The sequence below is a fragment of the Spermophilus citellus genome, assembly GCF_964194105.1.
Source record: "Spermophilus citellus genome assembly, chromosome: 4".
In the NCBI taxonomy this organism is placed as follows: domain Eukaryota; kingdom Metazoa; phylum Chordata; class Mammalia; order Rodentia; family Sciuridae; genus Spermophilus; species Spermophilus citellus.
Window position 1 is genome coordinate 186,434,820 of NC_138185.1, and position 21,866 is coordinate 186,456,685.

A 21,866-nucleotide genomic window follows, 5' to 3' on the forward strand; every position below is an offset into this window, starting at 1 on the left:
AACCAACAAAAAGTTCTTTAGCTCTGTTGTCACATTCAGAATTTTTCTATTGCTAATGGAGACCAAAATATGTGGCTGGATCAACATGATATTTCTTTTGATCTAAAATAATGAGCATGTATAATTATTATCCCTCCTTTTAAGCCTTTAGCTCTTCAAGCAGGCAAGTAAATTTTAAAATGATGTTTGTCATTTATTGTGCACATACTATGTGTGCATATTTACACATTATCCCTTTTACTCATAACCCTTTGACGCAGATGCAGAAACTTACCTCACAGCATTTGCTGAGTAGTTAATTTCTAGAGACAAAGTGAGTGTGAGCCTGCCTGGCCCAAAGCCCATTTACTTCCCAACATCAAATCTTGTGTTTCCCTTGGAAAATGCACTTATTTTTATCAATTTCGGTTGGTGTTAAAGTTTTTTAAAGATCCTGACTCTAACTTCTATTTCAGCGGAAACGGCACTATTGGAGATTGGATAGCAAATGTATTACACTCTTTCAAAATGACACAGGAAGCAGGTACCACAAGGTAAGGTGGCTCTTCCTTTGATTGTAGTCTAGTATCCATTCCTACTTTCTCATGAGACTACAGATTTTCAGAAATATGAAATAGATCTAATACACATGAATGTTTCTGGGCTTCCTGTAGGAGATATTTTTTCTTCTCTGTAGTTTACAAATTTCTTAAGAATCTGATTGTAACCTTTTGATTCATCTGTCACTCTCACATTTTCTTAGAGAGTATTTCTGGCCCCATGAGATGGTAGAGACGGGGAGGTAGAAAAGCTTAATTGAATATTTTAACAGAGTTGTGTAATGTGATTTTACTAGAAAATTCGTAGTCACAGTAGATGAGCTAAAAGTAAATTCCCAAGTCCGTCCTATCTAGTCCATCACTGAAAGTTAAGAAACTGTATGATTTCTCCAAGTTTGCCAATGTGCATAAGGAATACTTTCCTATAGAGAAATATTTAGCAGAAATTTTCTTTTAAGATTACAGATGTGTCATAATATATTACCCAGTAAAACACAGCTCCAAAAGAAATTCACAGTGAAAACAGTATATATAGCTCCTTCTACATGAATGCAAACTCCAGAGTATAGCCAGTTTACACAGCTCTGACAGAAAAATGAAACCTCATTAATTCTTACATTATTCAAAATGTTGTTTCAAAAGTTATTATCTTTATAGTCACTTCATACTTTCTGATAAATAATGTGGCAATTAATTTTTCAACATTAAATGGTCTTAAAAACAACTACTTTAAAAAAGCATGCAATGGAGGAAGGATAGCATCTTCAACAAATGGTGCTGGGAAAACTGGAAATCCATTTGTATCAAAATGAAACTGAATCCCTTTCTCTCGCCATGCACAAAAGTTAACTCAAAATGGATCAAGGAGCTCGATATTAAATCAGAGACACGGCGTCTGATAGAAGAAAAAGTCGGCTATGATCTACATACTGTGGGGTCAGGCTCCAAATTCCTCAATAGGACACCCTTAGCGCAAGAGTTAACAACCAGAATCAACAAATGGGACTTACTCAAACTAAAAAGTTTTCTCTCAACAAAAGAAACAATAAGAGAGATAAACAGGGAACCTACATCCTGGGAACAAATCTTTACCCCACACACTTCAGATAGAGCCCTAATATCCAGAGTATACAAAGAACTCAAAAAATTAGATAATAAGATAACAAATAACCCAATCAACAAATGGACCAAGGACCTGAACAGACACTTCTCAGAGGAGGACATACAATCAATCAACAAGTACATGAAAAAATGCTCAACATCGCTAGCAGTCAGAGAAATGCAAATCAAAACCACCCTAAGATACCATCTCACTCCAGTAAGATTGGCAGCCATTAAGAAGTCCAACAACAACAAGTACTGGCGAGGATGCGGGGAAATGGGTACACTTGTTCATTGTTGGTGGGACTGCAAAATGGTGCAGCCAATTTGGAAAGCAGTATGGAGATTTCTTGGAAAGCTGGGAATGGAACCACCATTTGACCCAGCTATTCCCCTTCTCGGTCTATTCCCTAAAGACCTAACAAGAGCATGCTACAGGGACACTGCTATATCGATGTTCATACCAGCACAATTCACGATAGCAAGATTGTGGAACCAACCTAGAAGCCCTTCAATAGATGAATGGATTAAAAAATGTGGCATTTATACACAATGGAGTATTACTCTGCAATAAGAAATGACAAAATCATAGAATTTGGAGGGAAATGGATGGCATTAGAGCAGATTATGCTAAGTGAAGCTAGCCAATCCTTAAAAAACAAATGTCAAATGTCTTCTTTGATATAAGGGGAGTAACCAAGGACAGGGTAGAGACGAAGAGCTTGAGAAGAAGATTAACATTAAACAGGGATGATAGGCGGGAGGGAAAGTGAGAGGTAAGGGAAATTGCATGGAATTGGAAGGTGAGCCTCAGGGTTATACACAACTACATATAAGAGGAAAGGAGGAGTAGGAGAAAAATTATATAAGTGGAAGAAACGATTTATAGTAGAGGGGATGGAGAGAGAGAAGGGGAGGGGAGGGGAGGGGAGGGGAGGGGAGGGGGGACAGTGGAGAATGGGATAGACAGCAGAATACATCAGTCACCAGAAAGGCAATTTGTAAATCAATGGAAATGTAACTGATGTGACACAGCAATCTGTATACGGGGTAAAAATGGGAGTTCATAACCCACTTGAATCAATCTGTGAAATATGGTATATTAAGAACTATGTAATGTTTTGAACAACCAACAATAAAATAATTTAAAAAAAAACAAAACAGTTGTTATGGTTTTCCTCATTAAAAGTATTCACTTGGTTATATTACTATGTGTAGTCACATGTATTGAATCAAATCATGTTTAATTTCATTGTTTTAAAGAATAGTTAAAATTTGGTAATAACCATGAATATCCAAAATGCATTTCAAAAATGTTGTCAGTTTAGTTCACTGTTTTAAAAATTATCATTCATGTTCCAAGTCTTGGATTTTGGTGAAGATTCAAAATTGTTAGTCTTAAGCATTTTTATTCCTGCTACAAAACACTATAAAAATCACTTATATTTTCTAGAAAGTAGTGGTGATAAGGTTTCCCATTCTGCATTTGAAAAAAAAAATATGTTGTATAAATGATGGCTACTTGGAATATTGTTTCTCACATGTCCTAGAATGAATTTATTTAAATTTTTATGTGCTTTTAATAAACCACATTTAACTCAATCTTTCTTCCACAGGAAATTCCTTTATCAGAAATTTTATCTCTGGAACCTGCAAAATCTTCAGCATTAATTCCAAGTGGGGCTAATCCTCATTGTTTTGAAATTACTACAGCAAATGTAATATATTATGTGGGAGAAAATGTAGTCAATCCTTCCAGCCCCCAACCGAATAATACTGTCCTTACCAGTGGTGTTGGTGCTGATGTGGCCAGGATGTGGGAGATAGCCATCCAGCATGCCCTCATGCCTGTCATTTCCAAGGGCTCATCTGTGGGTTCAGGAACCAACTTACACAGTAAGTGCACAGGTTTTATAACTAGCACAGTATACATGTGTTCTGCCTTGCCCAAGAATGGAATGTGGTCTTGGGTCTTGGCTAAGTGGGAGAATGCTCCCCTAGCATGCTTGATGCACTGGGTTCAATCCTCAGCACCACATAAATGTAAAATAAAGATACTGTGTACACATAAAACTAAAAAATAAATATTAAAAAAAATAATGGAATGTAAAAAAGAATACTTGTGGTAGACTTAAGTTTCTTGGAGAATATAGGGTCTTTTAAATACAAGATACTCCACATACCAAAATATTTTATTCATTAAATTATCATATATCATTGTTTTTATTTTATATATTTAATTTTTTTTTAGTTTTAAATGGACACAATACCTTTGTTTTATTTATTTATTTTTATATGGTGCTGAGGATTGAACTCAGTACCTCACAGTTGCTAGGCAAGCGCTCTGCCCATGAACTACAACCCCAGGTCCTATTTGGTATATATATTTTTTATGTACACCCTGTATACTAAGCACTTACAGACATCTAGAGCGGTTGCTCGTAAAAGAAAGCATGTAGTCAGTTTGAGCTTGACCTAGAATGCCACAAATGTGAATAAATTTGATTTCTCAAATCGACCTGAGATGGTATCCTGTACAGGGCCCTTGATATGCAAAGTATTTGGTAACTATTGGTAAACTTATCCCAGGAAGAAGTCTTTATTCTTTAGTAATATAAAGTTAATTCTGCCAAAATGCAACCAGAATTAAATATTGAGGATAAATTTTTAAATGAAAAATTTTAGAGGAATAACTGTATAAAATGTGACTTTAAATTTCATAATGTTTATCGATAAGAAAACCTGTAGGGCTGGGGTTGTAGCTCAGTGGAAGAGTACTTGCCTACCACGTGTGAGGCACTGGGTTTGATCCTCAGCACATAATAAATAAATAAAATAAATGTGTCGTGTCCATTTTCTAAAAATTAAAGAAAAACAAAAGAAAACCTGGAAATTAACCTGTTTTTTACATTATAGTATATTCTTTGCTGACTATTATAATTTTTATTTATTTCTACAACCAACATATTAAGAGAATATATATACTTATTTTGATGTTAAGCAATTTTTATAAAGGTCTTTGTTTAATGCCTAAAATAAGCATTAATGAAGTTATCAATCTACCTATTTTGCAGGTAAGGAAATTTAGAAAGATTAAGTTGTCTAAGCTCATATCAGAGATATTAAATAGCAAAGCCAGAGTTTGAACTCAAGTCCTTCTAACTCCCAGCTCTAAACTGACAAAATTTTATTTTTTGAAAATCAAGTACAGAGAGAGTTTATAATTTTAAAAGTAAAAAGTATTCTTATTGAAAATTCTCTAGAAACATCTAATTGTTATGATTTATTTAAAACCAGTCCTGTAGGATGATTGAGAGCATGCTTTCACTTGTTTTGATGTTACCTCTCTGACTTGTGTATTCTTTTTTTAACATGCATTTCTAGAAGACATTTCTGTGAGCATTTCAGTATCAAATTGTCAGATTCAAGAGAATGTGGTGAGTATATGTCTACCAATATAAAACCTGATATTGTGATTATTGGGAAATAAGAGCATCACAAAATAGATTTTTATAGATAATTTTAACTTATAGTATTTTCTAGAAAATAAATATTTTTCTTCCATGAGATTTTGGAAACACAACATTCTATATTTAGTGATTTTCGCTGTAATCTATATTTTAATGTAGTGACAGGGACCTATTTTTCATCTTGGGCAATTAATGGGATGGCTGATTTTTCATGTTTACCCTTCTTTAGACTGGACTTTCAATGGCTGATGTTGCACATTAAAATAAATAGACAAAATAAATTCTTGATTTGCATGAGTTGTTTAAGTATGCCATTATTCTCATTCCTACTACTCTACCACGCGGCCTGCGCAGTGGTTTCATTAATGAGGTTCTAGGCATTAAGTTAGTTAGAAGAGATCGAAATAAAACACACAAACCAGTACCTTATTTTACATTGCTAGGTCCGAGACGGCTCGCCTCCCTGGTTCCCGCCTCTAGCCGCCCAGCAGGGCAGCGAGGATTACTCTGGGCTAGCAGGAGAGAGAGAGAGCGAACACGCCTGGAAGTAGCCTTTTATTTGGGGAACAAGAGATTCAGGGGAGAATTCCATCCAATGAAGGTTGAGGGTGGGCTGCACTCCAAGGTCAGGGCCAGTGATTGGGTCTCCGGGGTCAGTGGTCACGCACACCCCCACATGGATGGGCTCTCTCATCAGGAAAGGGTCGGGAAAGCTCCAGAGCGCCTCAGGCCCTTAACGGGAGTCACCCAATCACGTGTCAGAATGGCTCTCCACATATTCCCCCTTTCTTTTCTTAACAATGAGGCGGCGGTTCACTCTCTGGAGTCCCTGGATTCTTGATTGGAAGACTCGCCATCCTATAGTTACAATACAAAAGAGAATTAACAGCAAAGAGAATAATCCAATAATGTACCAAGCGGAGTGTTTAAGAATATTTCCAGGGTTGAATCCATTTAACTCCTTCAATATTTGGTTAGCCAAAGAAGAAGGATCTGAAAAATCAGCTCTATTATTTTGAATGTCTTGGATATGGTGATGAAGTTCCAGAATATCCAAGCTATTATTACTATTTTGCCAAATACCTAATAAATGGTTTTTAATCTTCTCCCAATCCCAGAGAGAAGCATTGTACTTGGCAGCTGTAACACATACATACTTATAATTAGCATGGCATTTAAGCCTTTCCTTAAATTTTAAGGCTGAAAGTTCATTACCTATGTTTATAACAGTTGCCTCTAAGGCGTTTAATTTAGTCTCAATCCTTTCATCAATATTTACTTGATTATGCAGAGCCTTGGAAGTATTTTGAGCTAAATTATTAAGAAATTTTGCATGCTGAATATTCTGAGACAATGGTCAGAGATGCAGAGACAGTTGAGGCAATAAATGAGACCAGTGCTAAGACACCAACAATTATGACTCCAATAGCACGTTTAGGTCTTGTTAGCTGGGCATGAATTTGCTGCAAGACTTGTAAACCAGCATCAGCATACCATGGCTCTGAAATATTAGCAGGTAATAAAACAAAAGAGGGCTGATGAAGTATCAGCATTCCTTTTCCTCCATTATACCTAGAAATGCAATTAGTTAGGTTGCACTTATTACAAGTAACAATATATCTATCTTCCATCCATTTAACTTTTACATTTCCAACAATTAAAACATAAGGAGATTGGACACAGGCTCTTAAGCCATAGCAAGATCCCTCTTTACAGTTCTTGCCGACAAATTTTGGTAAAGGTTTATCTGTAAAATGTAAATACTCTGAGGCAGCAATTAAACGCCAAATATCTTTTTGAACACCTCCTCACTATAAGTCAAAATATTACTAACAAATCCTGCAGGTGTCATAGCAGAATTTCTTCGTAATTGTCTCTTATCAATTTTTGGAGACCAGTCTAAAATATACCCACTAGCTTCAGACACCTTATGTTGTACAGGAAAGGTATTTACACAATCCATCCATTTAGGAAAGGTGCCAATTTCAATTGTAGAACTATTTGGACAGTGGGGTACCTGTGGAGGTTTTGCAGAAATGACTGGCTTGTTATGGGAAAGTCCCATCTTAATTACTGATCTAGTATTAGGTTTTAAGTCCCCATAAATAGAATTATTTGTCAGTCTAGGTTTACCAATCGCTGTCTTTTCTTCAAATGATACTTTCAGACAGCCAGCATGTTTATCATGTGACCAACATAAAGGTAATTGGGCACTGTAGCCAGAATAATTAAATCTAGTCACATGATTGGGAGTAATATGAGTATCTGTAAATCCTCCCATCATGAATGAGTCATTAGTAAATACTGGAATAGATTCTCCAGTCCACACAGCTGGGTGTACCAGGGGTGGATCTGGGAAATATGTCCAATAAGTGTCTACTTGATTCCCTTTTACCTGACAGCCCAGTAGGGCAATTACTGTTGCTACCATCAAGACTGAGGTCCTGTTCTTTCCTAGGCGTCGAAGTATTTGGGAGGCCTGGGTTGTTAGGTTCTTCACATCTTTCCACGAAATCAGCTTCTCGGCTGGTTCAATCTGGCCTTTCTTCATCTTTTTCCGATATCTCCTCCTTCTGGGTTGTGGCTCCTCCGGGTCGATCCTCAGTCGCTTGAGTCTGGGTTCTATTTCCTCCATGTCTGATAGCACGTTCAGGCACCCAAATGGGACGGAAAGCACCTTCTGGGAAGATACAAGCATGCCTTTTCCCCGCATTATTACCGGGTTTGGACCCTTCCATTGACTAGTCTGTAAATCTTTCCACAGAACTCTGCCTAAGGGGCCTGTCACTGAGGGAGACATTTGCCTCTCAGCAGCAGTGTGACCTTCTGTGTCACAGTTTAAAAAATTTAAAACAAACAAGGCATGATTAAGGCTATTTTGGGGAGTCACTATCTTATTCTCCCCTTTTAATTTTTGTAATTGAAGCTTAATAGATAAATGAGCTTGTTCTACAATGGCTTGACCTTGGGGGTTATAAGGAATTCCTGTGTTATGATTAATTTGAAACTCTTGGCAAAATTGTTGAAAAGAGGAGCTTACATAAGCTGGAGCATTATCTGTTTTAATCTGCATAGGGCACCCTAAAACGGAAAAAGCTATTAAGCAATGAGAAATTACATGTTGAGTATTTTCCTTAGTACGTGCTGTGGCAAAAATAAATCTAGAATAAGTGTCCACTATGACATGCACATAACATTGCTTACCAAATTGAGGAATATGAGTTACATCCATTTGCCATATCTGATTTGGTTTTAATCCACGGGGATTTACCCCTGATGGCAGAGATGGAGTGTGAATAACACACTTAGGGCATTGGCTTACAATCTGACGAGCTTGTTCTCTGGTAATACTAAATTTTTTACGTAAGCTAGAAGCATTTTGATGATGCAAGGAATGGGAGCTAGTGCACAGTCATACGAAGACATCTGTTGACAAAAAGCTACTAATTTATCAATTGTGTCATTACCTGCAACTAGAGGTCCAGGAAGGTTAGTATGGGCATGGATGTGTCCAATGAAACATGGGTACTTTCGCATTAGCACTGTCTTTTGTAAATTATGAAATAATTCAAATAACTCCTGTGACAAAGTAAATCCAATAACTGAGGTTTCAATATTTTTGGTAACTCCGACTGCATATAAGCTGTCAGAATAGATATTAATAGGCTCATTTGAAAAATAATCTAAGGCACAAATCAGAGCTTGAAGCTCTGCCCTTTGGGCAGAAGTATAAGAAGTTTGTATTACCTCTGTGTGAACACGGCTGAAGAAACCTGCCTTACCAGAGTTGGAACCATCCGTGAACACCGATAAAGCTTCCTCTATTGGATGAGAACGTACAATCTTTGGAAAAATAAGTGATGTTAATGATGCAAATTGTACAATCTTATCACGAGGATAATGGCTATCTATCTGGCCAGGGAAATCTGCAATAGCTATCTGCCATGAGGTAGAAGTTTGAAAAAGCCAATTAGTCTGTTGAACAGAAAATGGAATAATTATGATATCAGGCTCAGATCCAATTAATTGTAAAATCCTAGTCCTACCTTTAATTACTAATTGAGCTATAGAATCATGAAAAGGAATTAATGTTTTTTGAGGGGAGTGAGATAAATAAATCCATTCAATAACTCCTAATCTTTGCCATATGGCTCCTGTTGGGGTATGCTCAGTTGGAAATATTAATAAATACACTATTTCTTTAGGATCTATTCTAGTAAGCTGTGCATTTTTAATTGCAATTTCCACTTTCTTTAAGGCTGCCTTGGCCTCTAAAGTTAGTTGACGTGGAGAGATTGGAGAAGGATTTCCTTGTAATATCTGAAATAAAGGACTTAACTCAGAAGTAGTTAGTTTTAAAGATGGTCTTAGCCAGTTAATATCTCCTAATAGTTTTTGAAAATCATTAAGGGTATGTAACTCCTTAACTCTTATTTGAAGATTTTGAGGACGGATTGTACTCCCTTGAATTATCTGACCTAGATATTGAAAAGGAGATACCTTTTGAATTTTTTGAGGAGCTATACATTGCTGTAAGTGAAGTCTCTAACTGAGTAAAAATTTCTGAAAGTACTTCTGGATTAGCATGAGCCAATAATATATCATCCATAAAATGAATAATATAAGTATTAGGAAAACTATTTCTTATGGGATCTATTGCCTGGTCAACATATTTTTGACACAGTGTAGGACTATTATGCATTCCCTGAGGAAGTACCTTCCAGCAGTATCTTTTAACAGGTTCCTTAAAATTAATTGCTGGGACAGTGAAAGCAAATCTTTCACAATCTTCAGGATGTAACCTTATAGAGAAAAAACAGTCTTTTAAATCTATTACCATCAAGCTATAATCTAAAGGAATGGCTGTGGGGGAGGGAAGTCCTGGCTGTAATGATCCCATAGGCTGAATTGCCTGATTTATTGCCCTTAAATCCTGTAGTAATCTCCAATTTCCTGACTTTTTCTTAATAACAAAAATAGGGGTATTCCAAGGACTAAGTGTTGGTTCAATATGACCAGCCTGAAGTTGTTCCTCAACTAATCTATGAATTATTTTAAGCTTTTCCCCTGAGATGGGCCACTGAGAAATCCATATAGGCTCCTCTGTGAGCCACGTGATTTTTTCAGCTGTCTTAGGGATCGGGGAAGTACTTAGGGCCCCTAGTAAAAATTTTGGTCTGGAGTATTTACTAATCTTTGTTGTGGAGACTGGCTTGTAAACAGATATTCTTCCTGAAAGGTCTCCTTATCATCTCCAGGAAAATACCTCTGATTAACTTCCTCAACTGATCTTATAGAATTTGGAGTAACTAATAACAATCCCATTTTGGCTAAAATATCTCTCTTAAAAGCCTTGAAAATCATTAGGGGTTTGTACGGAAACTGTGGTTCCGCTCCGGTAAAATTAAAGATGGCGGCCCCCATGGCCGGCGCGATGACGTCACACTGTGTGACCTCCCCTGGAATTCCCGGGCTCCCGCTAGGAGGAAATGCCGGCGGCGGTGAGAAAGTGGGCTGATCCGCGCCATCTGAATTCTCCGCATGGGGCTGCGAGTTCACATTTCTAACTTTGGTCCCTAAAAACATCGTTACTGGCGTTTCTATGCCCTGTCTTCTGTTTCTTTATGCCTGTTCATTACAAAAATCAGTCCAGTAAGTCTTCCAAAGCAAGTAATCTCCCCCGCTCAGACAAGATCTGGCTAAAAAAATCCAATCGCTAGGAGGAAGGGGTTGTGAGCAAATATTTTCTATCAGACTCTGAACAAAAGGCGAATTTGGGCCGTACGTTTCACATGCATTTTTCAATTCCTTGATAGTTTTAAATGGAATTACAGCATGAACTCTAACTCTCTGATCTTGCTCATTAGTTTGCTCAAAAACTGGAAAGAGGTGAAAACCAGTAGTATCCTCTCCCATTTCTTGAGCCTTCCTAATACCTTGCTGAACTGGGGTAAGAAAGGTCATCTTTAATTCAGCATACCTGTTAAATTTGGTCCTTCTAGCAGGTACCGGCCAAATTTGAAAAGCTGGGGCAGTTGGTGCTAAATGCAGTCTATTAAAATTTCTCTCTAAGTCCTGAGTTTCTATGTCTGATTCTTCTTCCTCAGATTGTGAGCTGCAGTCAGACTCTGCACTATCGCCATTTGGAATTTGGGTTTCTAAATCACGTGGTTGAGAAGAACCCTGAGCCCCTCTAGGAGTTTCTTCCGTATTTTCCTCTCCAGGAAGATCGTTTACCACTTCCGGAGGGCTCTCTAAGATTAGAGATGCTTCTTCTGTATCATGCTGTTCTGTACAATCTGTCTGCGGGCTAGCTTGCACAATTCTAACCTTTGTCTTGGCTTTTAGCGCTTTTGTTTTTAAACGGCTCAAAGGAAAGGAAATTAACTTAGCTTCAGGCTGATTTTCCATTTGAATAGACCTAATAGCTCTTTGAATGCCTTTTAAAAGGTCTTCAGGGGGCCACAAATTCTGGCCCATGTATTCAAAAAGACAGACTTCTAGGGCTGTCCAAGTTTTCTGTATATTCTCTATACCTCCAGGTATTTCAGTAGAAAGACAGACTCTCTGTAACTTTCTTCCTAATTTCTCCCAAGTAAGTAAATTTGGAGACTCTTGGTCACAAAACCAAGGACAATATTCACCTACAATCTTTAAGAATTGTAATAATTGAGTTTTCTTTATCTGTTTTCCTTTCTGATTAATTATACTGTCTAAAATAGTCAGATACATTTCCTTATCAGAAGAAGTAGAATTTCCCATTTTAAGTAATTTAACGTCTCTTTCCTTCAATATCTCCAGGTACTTTTGTGACCCAAATGTCACCTCTTCCTTTATCTTTATCTTTATTCCTTATTTTCCTTATTTCCTCTTTATTCCTTATTTCCTCTTTATTCTTTTCCTTATCTTTTTAGCGCGTGCTCCCACTCAATCTAACTAATCTAGAATGCCCCCCTCGTGGGTGCCAATTCTACCACGCGGCCTGCGCAGTGGTTTCATTAATGAGGTTCTAGGCATTAAGTTAGTTAGAAGAGATCAAAATAAAACACACAAACCAGTACCTTATTTTACATTGCTAGGTCTGAGACGGCTCGCCTCCCTGGTTCCCGCCTCCAGCCGCCCAGCAGGGCAGCGAGGATTACTCTGGGCTAGCAGGAGAGAGAGAGAGAGCGAACACGCCTGGGAGTAGCCTTTTATTGGGGAACAAGAGATTCAGGGGAGAATTCCATCCAATGAAGGTTGAGGGGGGGCTGCACTCCAAGGTCAGGGTCAGTGATTGGGTCTCCGGGGTCAGTGGTCACGCACACCCCCACACGGATGGGCTCTCTCATCAGGAAAGGGTTGGGAAAGCTCCGACACAGCCAGAGCGCCTCAGGCCCTTAACGGGAGTCACCCAATCACGTGTCAGAATGGCTCTCCACATACTACCCAGAAGTGCTGTCAGATGATGAGGTCTGCAAACGCTCTTACAGTTACTTGTACTAACAAAGAAGACCTCAGGGAAGTTGTGTAAATCAGATTTTATGGGTCTACATTCTAGATCCTTAGTCACTTGTACTATGTTCACCATCCTTTCAACTTAGTTTTTAAAAATTATAGGCCAGGCACATAAAATATAATGTATCTATCATTTATGCTTTGTTATATTTTGAAACTATAGCCAGTAGCCTGAATGTAATAAAGTCTTACTACGTAGTTCTTGTGACTCAGAGCTTTCTCTCTATTTTGTCTACTATACCTAGGACCAAAAGAAAGCACTTTACAGCCTTACTTTACACTAAACTGAGATTATTTTTTAAAATAAAACCTTCATAAAACTCTTTTCATCACTGCTATATCATTACACACCTTACTAGATTGGCATAAATGAAAGAGAAAGCAAACAACTTCATGGTAAAGGTCAAATGAATTCTTGGTCCATCATTTCTAAGAGCGATGTCCAAAGACTTCAGGTTCCTGCTGCTTTTGCTTAGCTAGAGAAGACTTGGAGAAATATAGGTAACATAAAGCCCCTGGAAATTCCAGATAGCAGTGGGGTCGCTCCTGTTCAGTCACTGTTGTCCCTGGAACATTTTGATTCGGGCTTTTAAATTTTAAAGGAAATGCTTCTGCTAATGGATGGAACAGACTGGACTCAGAAATCTGGAATAGAATCAATGTTTTATCCAGATAGTTTGGAACTCACTCTCTGCATGCTCTGAAGGAGTCACAGGTTGGAGACCACTTTTAAAATTGTTTCCTAGGGAGAAAAAGTAAAAGAATAAGAGTGAATATGATTTACAGAGGGTAGGATATGATGCAAAAGCACTTTTTTTTTCATTGAAAGAATAAAGAATGTAAAAGTGGATAATAGGCAGAAAATATGGTGGGATATACTGTAATAGGAACCCATAAATTAAAATATATTGCTTTAATAAATATGGTTAACAAATCACAGAGTATAGAACCTAGATAAAACTGGGCTTTATTCAGCAGTCATTATTTCAAAGAGGAAAGAGTAGACTTTTAGAGCTTGTTACCTCCAGAAATGATAGTTAAAAAAAAAAAAATTGGAAGAGCTTAGCTACTTCATAGTGGGCTGTCATTCTTTTGTTCTGTCTCCAGGTCACTCATGGTGATTCAGCCCCTTCGAGTTTAGGTTCATCTGATTCCAAGTGACTAGCATAAGAGCAGCATCCCCATTGTAGAGAAAGAGTGGATCAGGATTTCCACAGAAATGTGATTGGGATACATGGGTATTTAACCAAGTTTCTAAATAGCCATCTAAATTAAAAAAAATCCCTTTTCAGATAATCAGTAAATGAATGCTGTATAATTTAGGTCTTTTTCTCTCTACTGAAATGTATTTTGTCTCAATATGAGAAACCTTGATCACCTAAGACCAGATAAGTTTTCAAAATATTGCAATATAACATCAATTAATGTGCTTTGAATATCATCACTGAAATCTTATTTAGCATGAGTAATTAACTTAGTTTTGAAAATTTTAATATTTACAATATGTTCAATGAAATTACACAATTTACTAGGATTAATGATTTGTTGCCTCTTGTCTGTTTTTCTCTGGACTTGTACCTACAGGACATCAGCACAGTGTATCAGATTTTTCCTGATGAAGTACTGGGTTCCGGACAGTTTGGAATTGTTTATGGAGGTAGGTTAGTTCACTATGTATTTTTATTAACTTAAAATTTTAGCTACCTGTGTTGAGAAAAGTAATGTTTCCAAGAAAGACATATAAAACAAGATCTACGTGTAAGTGTTTATAAGAGTCTTTCTCTTTTGCCTTTTAGAGACTTTGTTTTAAGATGGTCATTCTTTACAAACCAGTATATTTCTGGGTTTTTTTTAAAAAAATTTATTTTAGTTGTCAATGGAGCTTTACTTTATTTATTATATGAGATGCTGAGAATCGATCCCAGTGCCTCACACATGGTAGACAAGTACTTTACCACTGAGTCACAACCCCAGCCCCTATATTTCTGTTTTGATAGTTTCTATTCCTGAAAAGCTGCTTTTGCTTAAATGTTGAAAAAGTTTGTACACAATACTGAAGCAGTTGGATTTATTCAGACAAAATGTTGAAAAAACAAAGAAGTTGTAGTTTATAAACAAATTACTTCCATTTTCTTTCAGAATCTTTAGTAAGGACTTTTATGGAAGGTCTGTTTATTTCACGAGGCAAAAATAAAAAATCCTTTAACTTTCTGATATCTTTACCAATGTATCTATTTCATTAATAATTGAATTTTTAAACTTTTGAAGTGAAATACTAAGTTTTTACCTTTTTTCTTATTTGTCAAGCCTTTTGTTGAATTTATTATTTTAACTCCTGCTGAAGAGTCTAGCTAATTTAATCATATTTTTCAAAAATTTAGGTAACATTTAATATTATCATTTTACCTGTTCTATAAAATGATATCATAACTTTTAGTTTCTTAATGTAAGTAATAAATTATTTTTTCTGTGAGGTTGAGTGCTCTGAAATAATCAAAATATCCCACTCAATTTTATTATAAAATAATAATTTATTAAATAATTTAATAAATAATTTATTACTCATCATTATAAATATCATATTTTCATTTAAAAACAAAGTTATATTTTATTTTCCAAAGTTTTTTATTGTTATACAATACTCCTATGATTTTTTTAAAAATATAAAACCTGTCAATGAGTCAGCAACCGTTGTTTTTTATATTATTAAGTAATGGTATAAGAGAGGAGACCAAGTATTAGACTGATTATTATTCCAATGTAATAAGTAATTGTAAAAATATCCCAGTAGATAAAGCACATGGAATACATACCTAACTGCACACTGTGTGAGGGTGAGGCAGGGTGAGAGATGAGATTGGAAAGACTAGCAGGTAATTTGGAACATCCAACACTGGGGAGACCTAGAGTTGGGGAGGCTTCCACAAGGAATACTAAAACATAATACCTATACACACAGAGGATGGAGATGAGAAAGTCTTCAAAGGGAGTCATGTCCACTGGTAACACAGATGTGACTCCAGTAGAGAGTGGCTAAAGTGAAAAGGCTGAGCTGGAGTAGAGATTGCAGTGAGCCAGAGAGATAGGGGTGAGAGAGAGAAGTAGAGATCGTGCAAACAAGGCAACATGGGAGTGAAGGTCTGGGAGGAGTCAGAAAGATTGGTGAGAGCAGGATGAATGAAGGAACAGTAAATTTACCACAAATGACGAAATAATAGAATTCCAAATTGTCTGTGTGGAACCAAAACTTGTAAGTAATTAGATCTGTTTTCCATTTTCATCTTACATTTTCAGATCCAGTTAATGCTCCTATTATCTGTACTTACTGTATTTTAGTGGTGTAGAAATTCAGAGCTTGGGGTACCCCCAAGACACCCTCCTAAAATGTTAGTCGTGAGAATTAAAGGTGTTGATGTCTTTAAAGGGCCAATCATGTGGTGATGATCACTAACGATTTTTGGTGTGCATTGTTATCTGAGCTCCTCATTTATGTGTCTTCTTCCTTTTGAGCCTCTTAACAGTGTTACCATTGAAGATGAGGAAATTCAGAAAGATTAAGTAATTTCCTGATGATCACACAGTTAGTGAATGACAGAGCCAAGACTCTCAAGCTTTCCCTATGACATACATCAGGACTTTAAAATTATACTTTCTTAGGAGAGCATTTTTGCTGGTGCTTTGAATATTTCCTGCGTTAAGTAGATCAACATCCTATTTCTTAAATCATATATTTTTATGAGAAAATGTGAGACAGTTGATATAAAGTTTTTCATGCCCCACTTCTTGTGTGCTCTAAACTGTGGCCAACTGTAACACACATACTTGTTTTTGAATAATGGAACTAAGAAATGAAATCTTGATGGATATGTAAGTCAGAGTACTTCAGAAATGTTAATTTATTCAGTGAAACATTTTATCCCTTCTATAAATGTGCTTGTAACTTTGGGTGTTTTTTAGTAGAGGTGATATTTAATAACATGCTAATGTTTCTCATTTTTATTTTAAAGGAAAACATCGTAAAACGGGAAGAGACGTGGCTATTAAAATCATTGACAAATTAAGATTTCCCACAAAACAAGAAAGCCAGCTTCGAAATGAGGTTGCGATTCTACAGGTACTTCTTTGATTCTCATTTGAGGGCTATAAAGTTCCCTCCTTCACTTTCATAAAGCAAAGTTACCTGGGGCATAGATATTTAAGAGCACTTTAAAAGAACTGAAAAGGGAGATCAAGTATCAGACTCCTGGCTGAGTAGTATCTTTCTTGAATTTAGGCAGCAGTTGTCCCTTTTTATGTATTTAATTCTAGGTTTTAATATGTTATTAGTATTCATTAAATGGTCATGTTTCAGCATTTGTTCATAGTGGACATGCTGAGACCATTTTGTTATATATTACAAATGACCTTGTCTTCATAAAGATTCTTCCTTTCTGCTGTGATAATTACATGAATCGGCCTTATAACTGTCAGTATATCAGGTATGAAAGATATGTCCAAGAATCAGATCTTCTTGATTGTATTAATGTCCATTTTATCTCTCCACTTGCTAATGGGCATGTCACTTAATTCCTCAATAATAACAGTTCTTTTTTCTTTTGAAACCAGAATTTGTTGATAAAACTTTTTAAAATTTTATTTACATAGTAATATATTTATTTATATAGAAAACTGAGTAGTTTGCTAAATGTTGTCAATGTAGCTATCTTGTTGTATACACAATTTAGATTATTGATGAATACTATTTTTATAACTGTCTTTTTACTATGAAAGATGATCTTAATTTCTAAATCACAATTTTATTAGACAATTTTTATTTCAAATATTGCCAACAAAGCAAAACAAATTGCATTTCTTCATTTATTGTTTTATTTAATAGCCATTTATTGAGTTACATACAATAAATTTAAAAGGTATGATTTCTACCCTAAAGGAGCTTATGTATACAGAAAACCAAATCATGACTTCTTTTTTTTTTAAATTAATTAATTAATTAATTTATTTTTAGTTTTTGGCGGACACAACATCTTTGTTTTGTATGTGGTGCTGAGGATCGAACTCGGGCCGCACGCATGCCAGGCAAGCACGCTACCACTTGAGCCACATCCCCAGCCCAAATCATGACTTCTGTACATAGAAAAAATAATGTAGGCTTTTTGGGGGCTCAGAATTTCTAAAAAAAAATTTCATGCTTTTGGGCAGCCAATGTAACACAATTTTCATTTTACATTTTCAGGTTCAGTTAATGCTACTATATTTTGTGTTCTCTGTTCACAATGTTGTCTGTTCTTATGAGAAAGAAGATAAACATAAATCTTAAGATGCCAGTTCGTGGATTTGTGGCTTAGCACTTGCTAATCAGTTACCAAAAAGAAACTTTTAAAAAATTATTTTTAGGGGCTGGGGTTGTGGCTCAGTGGCAGAGTACTTGTCTAGCATGTGTGAGGCACTGGGTTCAATCCTCAGCACCACATATAAGTAAATAAAAAAATAAAGCTACATCAACAACTAAAAAAAGTTTTAAAAAATATTCCCCATTTGGCAATATCAGCTTCAAAGAACATCTGAAAATTGGTAAATGATATCATTCCAAACCTGCCCCTTCTCTTCCAATCTCCACCTCCATGTGGTCTCCTGAGGCAGATTCCTTTGCAGAGAAAAAAACCCTCCAGATTTAGCATGCATGTGCACCTGAGACAAGACACAAGGGATTTCATAGTTAAAAGCTATGTCTTTCCACGTTTTATTGCAGAAGACTTACCAGATGTTGAGGGTCTAATTTGCTGTATCTCAGCCTTTGAATCATCTTCTGAGTCAACTGCTAACTGTAGTCAAGGAGAAAAATACAATATACCTGAGCATTGTTTCCTATCTTCTTTTCCTAAACATTAGATACAAACAACTCAGAGGCAGTAAGTAGACATATGAAATCATTTTCATTATGATGTGGTTTTCTTAAAGAATTTAGTTAGATTGAAAGCCAAATTCTTGCCCTTGAGCTTATGAAGAGATTGAACATTTTTCATATTATAGAAAGTTACTTATTATAGAGAGTCACTACTTAACCTCATTATCCCTAATAATTTTTGGCTTCATCCTTGAAACTAGTATTTAATAAGTTCTTATCTTGAGCTAGGTTCAGTACATACACATGAACAAAGAAACAAAAGTCTTTGCTGTCGTGGGTCCTTAAATTTTATCACTCTGTTATGCCTTTGGTTGGATGTTGGCAACATATTTATATATTGAATTTTTTAATCTAATAGCCCATAAAATCAGTCATTTTAGTGTTTGCTAACTTATGTAAGATATCAGGTTTGGTAATTCATACTTTGTCATAAAAACTGACAATTGTTTCAAGATGTGTTCATCAAAAATAGGAAACTCATCATGTCTTCCATATGAAATCAAAACCAAAAATCATTTAAACCTTTTTTCCATTGTCAGATATGTTACCTTCTCAGGAAGGATTTTAAATTAATTATCCAGATGCTGAGGTTCAAACTAACATCACTTGAATTTTTGCTCACATCTCACTACTACATATGTGAACACTATTCTGTTACTCTATATAAAGTTGTGGTCCATGCAGACCTGCTCTCCCACCCCTTTCCTGGTACTGCTCTTACTCTATTCCATTTTGGTTTTTTTTTTTTTTCATATCACTTATCATTTTCTAACCTATTATACAATTTTGTTTATTTTTTGTTGGTTCTTTTTAGTTATGTATGATAGAATCCATTTTGACATAATTATACAAGCATGGAATATATCTTGTTCTAATTCAGATCCCAGTACCTCTCCTTCCCCTTCCTTCTCCCCACCCCCTGCTCCCTTCCTTCTCTTGATCTTTCTGCCATTGACCTACCCATAGTTGTTCTTTTTTAAAATTAATTTCTTGTGGATGTACAAGATGGAAAGATTCACTGTAGTGTATTCATATATGTACATAGGAAAGTTATATCAGATTTATTCTGCTCTCTTTGTTTGCTTAAACCCTGCTTTTCCCTCCATTCCCCCTTGTCTAATCTAATACATATCTATTCTTCCCCTCACAGTGCCCCCACTTATTATGGATTAGCTTTCACATATCAGAGAAAACATCTGATCTTTGGTTTTGGGGGATTGGCTTATTTCACTTAGCATGATAGCCTCCAGATCCATGCATTTGCTGGCAAATGTCATAAATTCATTCTTCTTTATAGCTGAGCAATATTCCATTGTGCAGATAGGCCATATTTTCTTTATCCATTTATCTATTGAAGAGTACCTAGATTGGCTCCATAGCTTAGCTATTGTGAATTGAGTTGCTATAAACATTGATGTGACTGCATCACTATAGTATGCTGATTTTAAATCCTCTGGATACATACGAAGAGTGGGATAACTAGGTCAAATGGTGGTTCCATGCCAAGTTTTTTGAGGAATTTCTATACTACATTTCAGAGTGACCACACCAATTTGCAGTCCCACCAGCAATGTATGAGTGTGTACTTTTCCCCCGCATCCCACCAACATTTATTGTTATTTATATTCTTGATAATTGCTATTCTGAGTGGAGAGAATGAAATCTCATTGTAGTTTTAATTTGGATTTCTATAATTGCTAGAGATGTTGAATATTTTTTCATATATTTGTTGACTGTTATATTTCTTCTTTAGAGAGGTGTCTATTTAGTTCCTTTGCTGGTTATGGACCAGGTCGTTTGTTTATTTGTTTGTTTTGTGGAGGGTTTTTTTGGTGTCAATTTTTTTTTAGTTCTTTCTATATCCTAGAAATTAAGGCTTTATAAGAGGTGCAGGTGGCAATCAATCTTTCTTCATATATTTAATTTTTTCCTTTGCTTTAAATAAACTTTTTAATTTGATACTCTCCCCTTTATTAATTTTTTATTTGACTTTTTACTCTTGAGGAGTCTTTAAGAAAGTCAATTCCTGAGCTGATGTGTTGGCATGTTTGGCCTACATTTTCTTCTAGTAGGTTCAGTGTTTCTGGTCTAATTCCTAGGTCTTGTCATCCACGTTGAGTTGTTTTGTGCAGTGTGAGAGATAGGGGTTAAATTTCATTTTACTGCATATAGATTTCCCAGCACCATTTGTTGAAGAGGCTATCTTTTTTCCAATGTATGTTTTTGGCACCTTTATCTAGTATGAGATAACTGTATTTATGTGGGTTTGTCTCTGTGTCTTCTATTGTATTAAATTGGTCTTCATGCCTGATTTAGTGTCAATATCCAAGGTAAGGACTTCTACAGTGGAAACTACAGAACACTGAAGAAAGAAATTGAAGAAGACCTTAAGAGATGGAAAGACCTATGTTCTTGGATAGGCAGAATTAATATTGTCAAAATGTCCATAGCTCAGTGGCTAGACCACTTGCTTAGCATATGTGAGGCATTGGGTTCTATCATCAGCACCACATTAAAAAAATAAATAAATAAATAAAATAAAGGTATTGTGTCCATCTATAACTAAATTTTTTTAAAAAATGCCCATCATATCAAAAGTGCTGTACAGATTCAATGCAGTTCTCCTCAAAATTCCAAAGCTGTCTTCACAGAACTGTCATGAAATTCACTTGGAAAAATAAGAGACCCAGAATAGCCAAAGCAATCCTTAATGGGAAAAGCAAAGCAGGAGGTGTTACAATACCAGACCTTAAATTATGGAATTTTATTCAGCATATTTTCTGTAGGTTCTTTGCCCTACTCCCAATTTATTTTTTTTTAATTTTTATTATTGGTTGTTCAAAACATTGCATAGTTCTTGACATATCATATTTTATACATTCGATTCCTACTCCCAATTTAAACCCTACCACTATATAAAAATCAACATGGCAGGGCTGGGGTCATGCCTCAGGAGTATAGCACTTGCCTAGCACATGTGAGTCACTGGGTTCAATCCTCAGCACTACATAAAAAATTAAAAATGAACAAATAAAATAAAGGTATTGTGGGCTGGGGATGTGGCTCAAGCGGTAGCGCGCTCACCTGGCATGCATGCGGCCTGGGTTCGATCCTCAGCACCACATACAAACAAAGATGTTGTGTCTGCCGATAACTAAAAAATAAAATATTAAAAATTCTCTTTCTTGGGCTGGGGATGTGGCTCAAGCGGTAGCGCGCTCGCCTGGCATGCGTGCGGCCCGGGTTCGATCCTCAGCACCACATACAAACAATGGTGTTGTGTCCGCCGATAACTAAAAAAAAATAAATATTAAAAATTCTCTCTCTCTCCCTCTCTCACTGTCTCTTTAAAAA

At 36.1% G+C, this 21,866-nt stretch overlaps 1 protein-coding gene across 8 annotated transcripts in view; it reads left to right on the forward strand.

The window, feature by feature from the left end:
* The window catches only part of PRKD1 (protein kinase D1), a 335,410-nt gene that overhangs the window by 276,459 nt on the left and 37,085 nt on the right, over positions 1 to 21,866 (forward strand). For all 8 annotated transcript variants that reach the window (XR_014021650.1, XR_014021651.1, XM_081291749.1 and 5 more), the window contains 5 exons: positions 456 to 533; positions 3,257 to 3,536; positions 5,025 to 5,077; positions 14,192 to 14,264; positions 16,615 to 16,721. Coding sequence is in view for 6 of the 8 variants with exons in the window: in XM_081291749.1 (XP_081147875.1) it covers positions 456 to 533; positions 3,257 to 3,536; positions 5,025 to 5,077; positions 14,192 to 14,264; positions 16,615 to 16,721 (591 nt within the window). In the remaining 2 variants the exon portion in view is untranslated. The remainder of the gene's footprint in view (positions 1 to 455; positions 534 to 3,256; positions 3,537 to 5,024; positions 5,078 to 14,191; positions 14,265 to 16,614; positions 16,722 to 21,866) is intronic.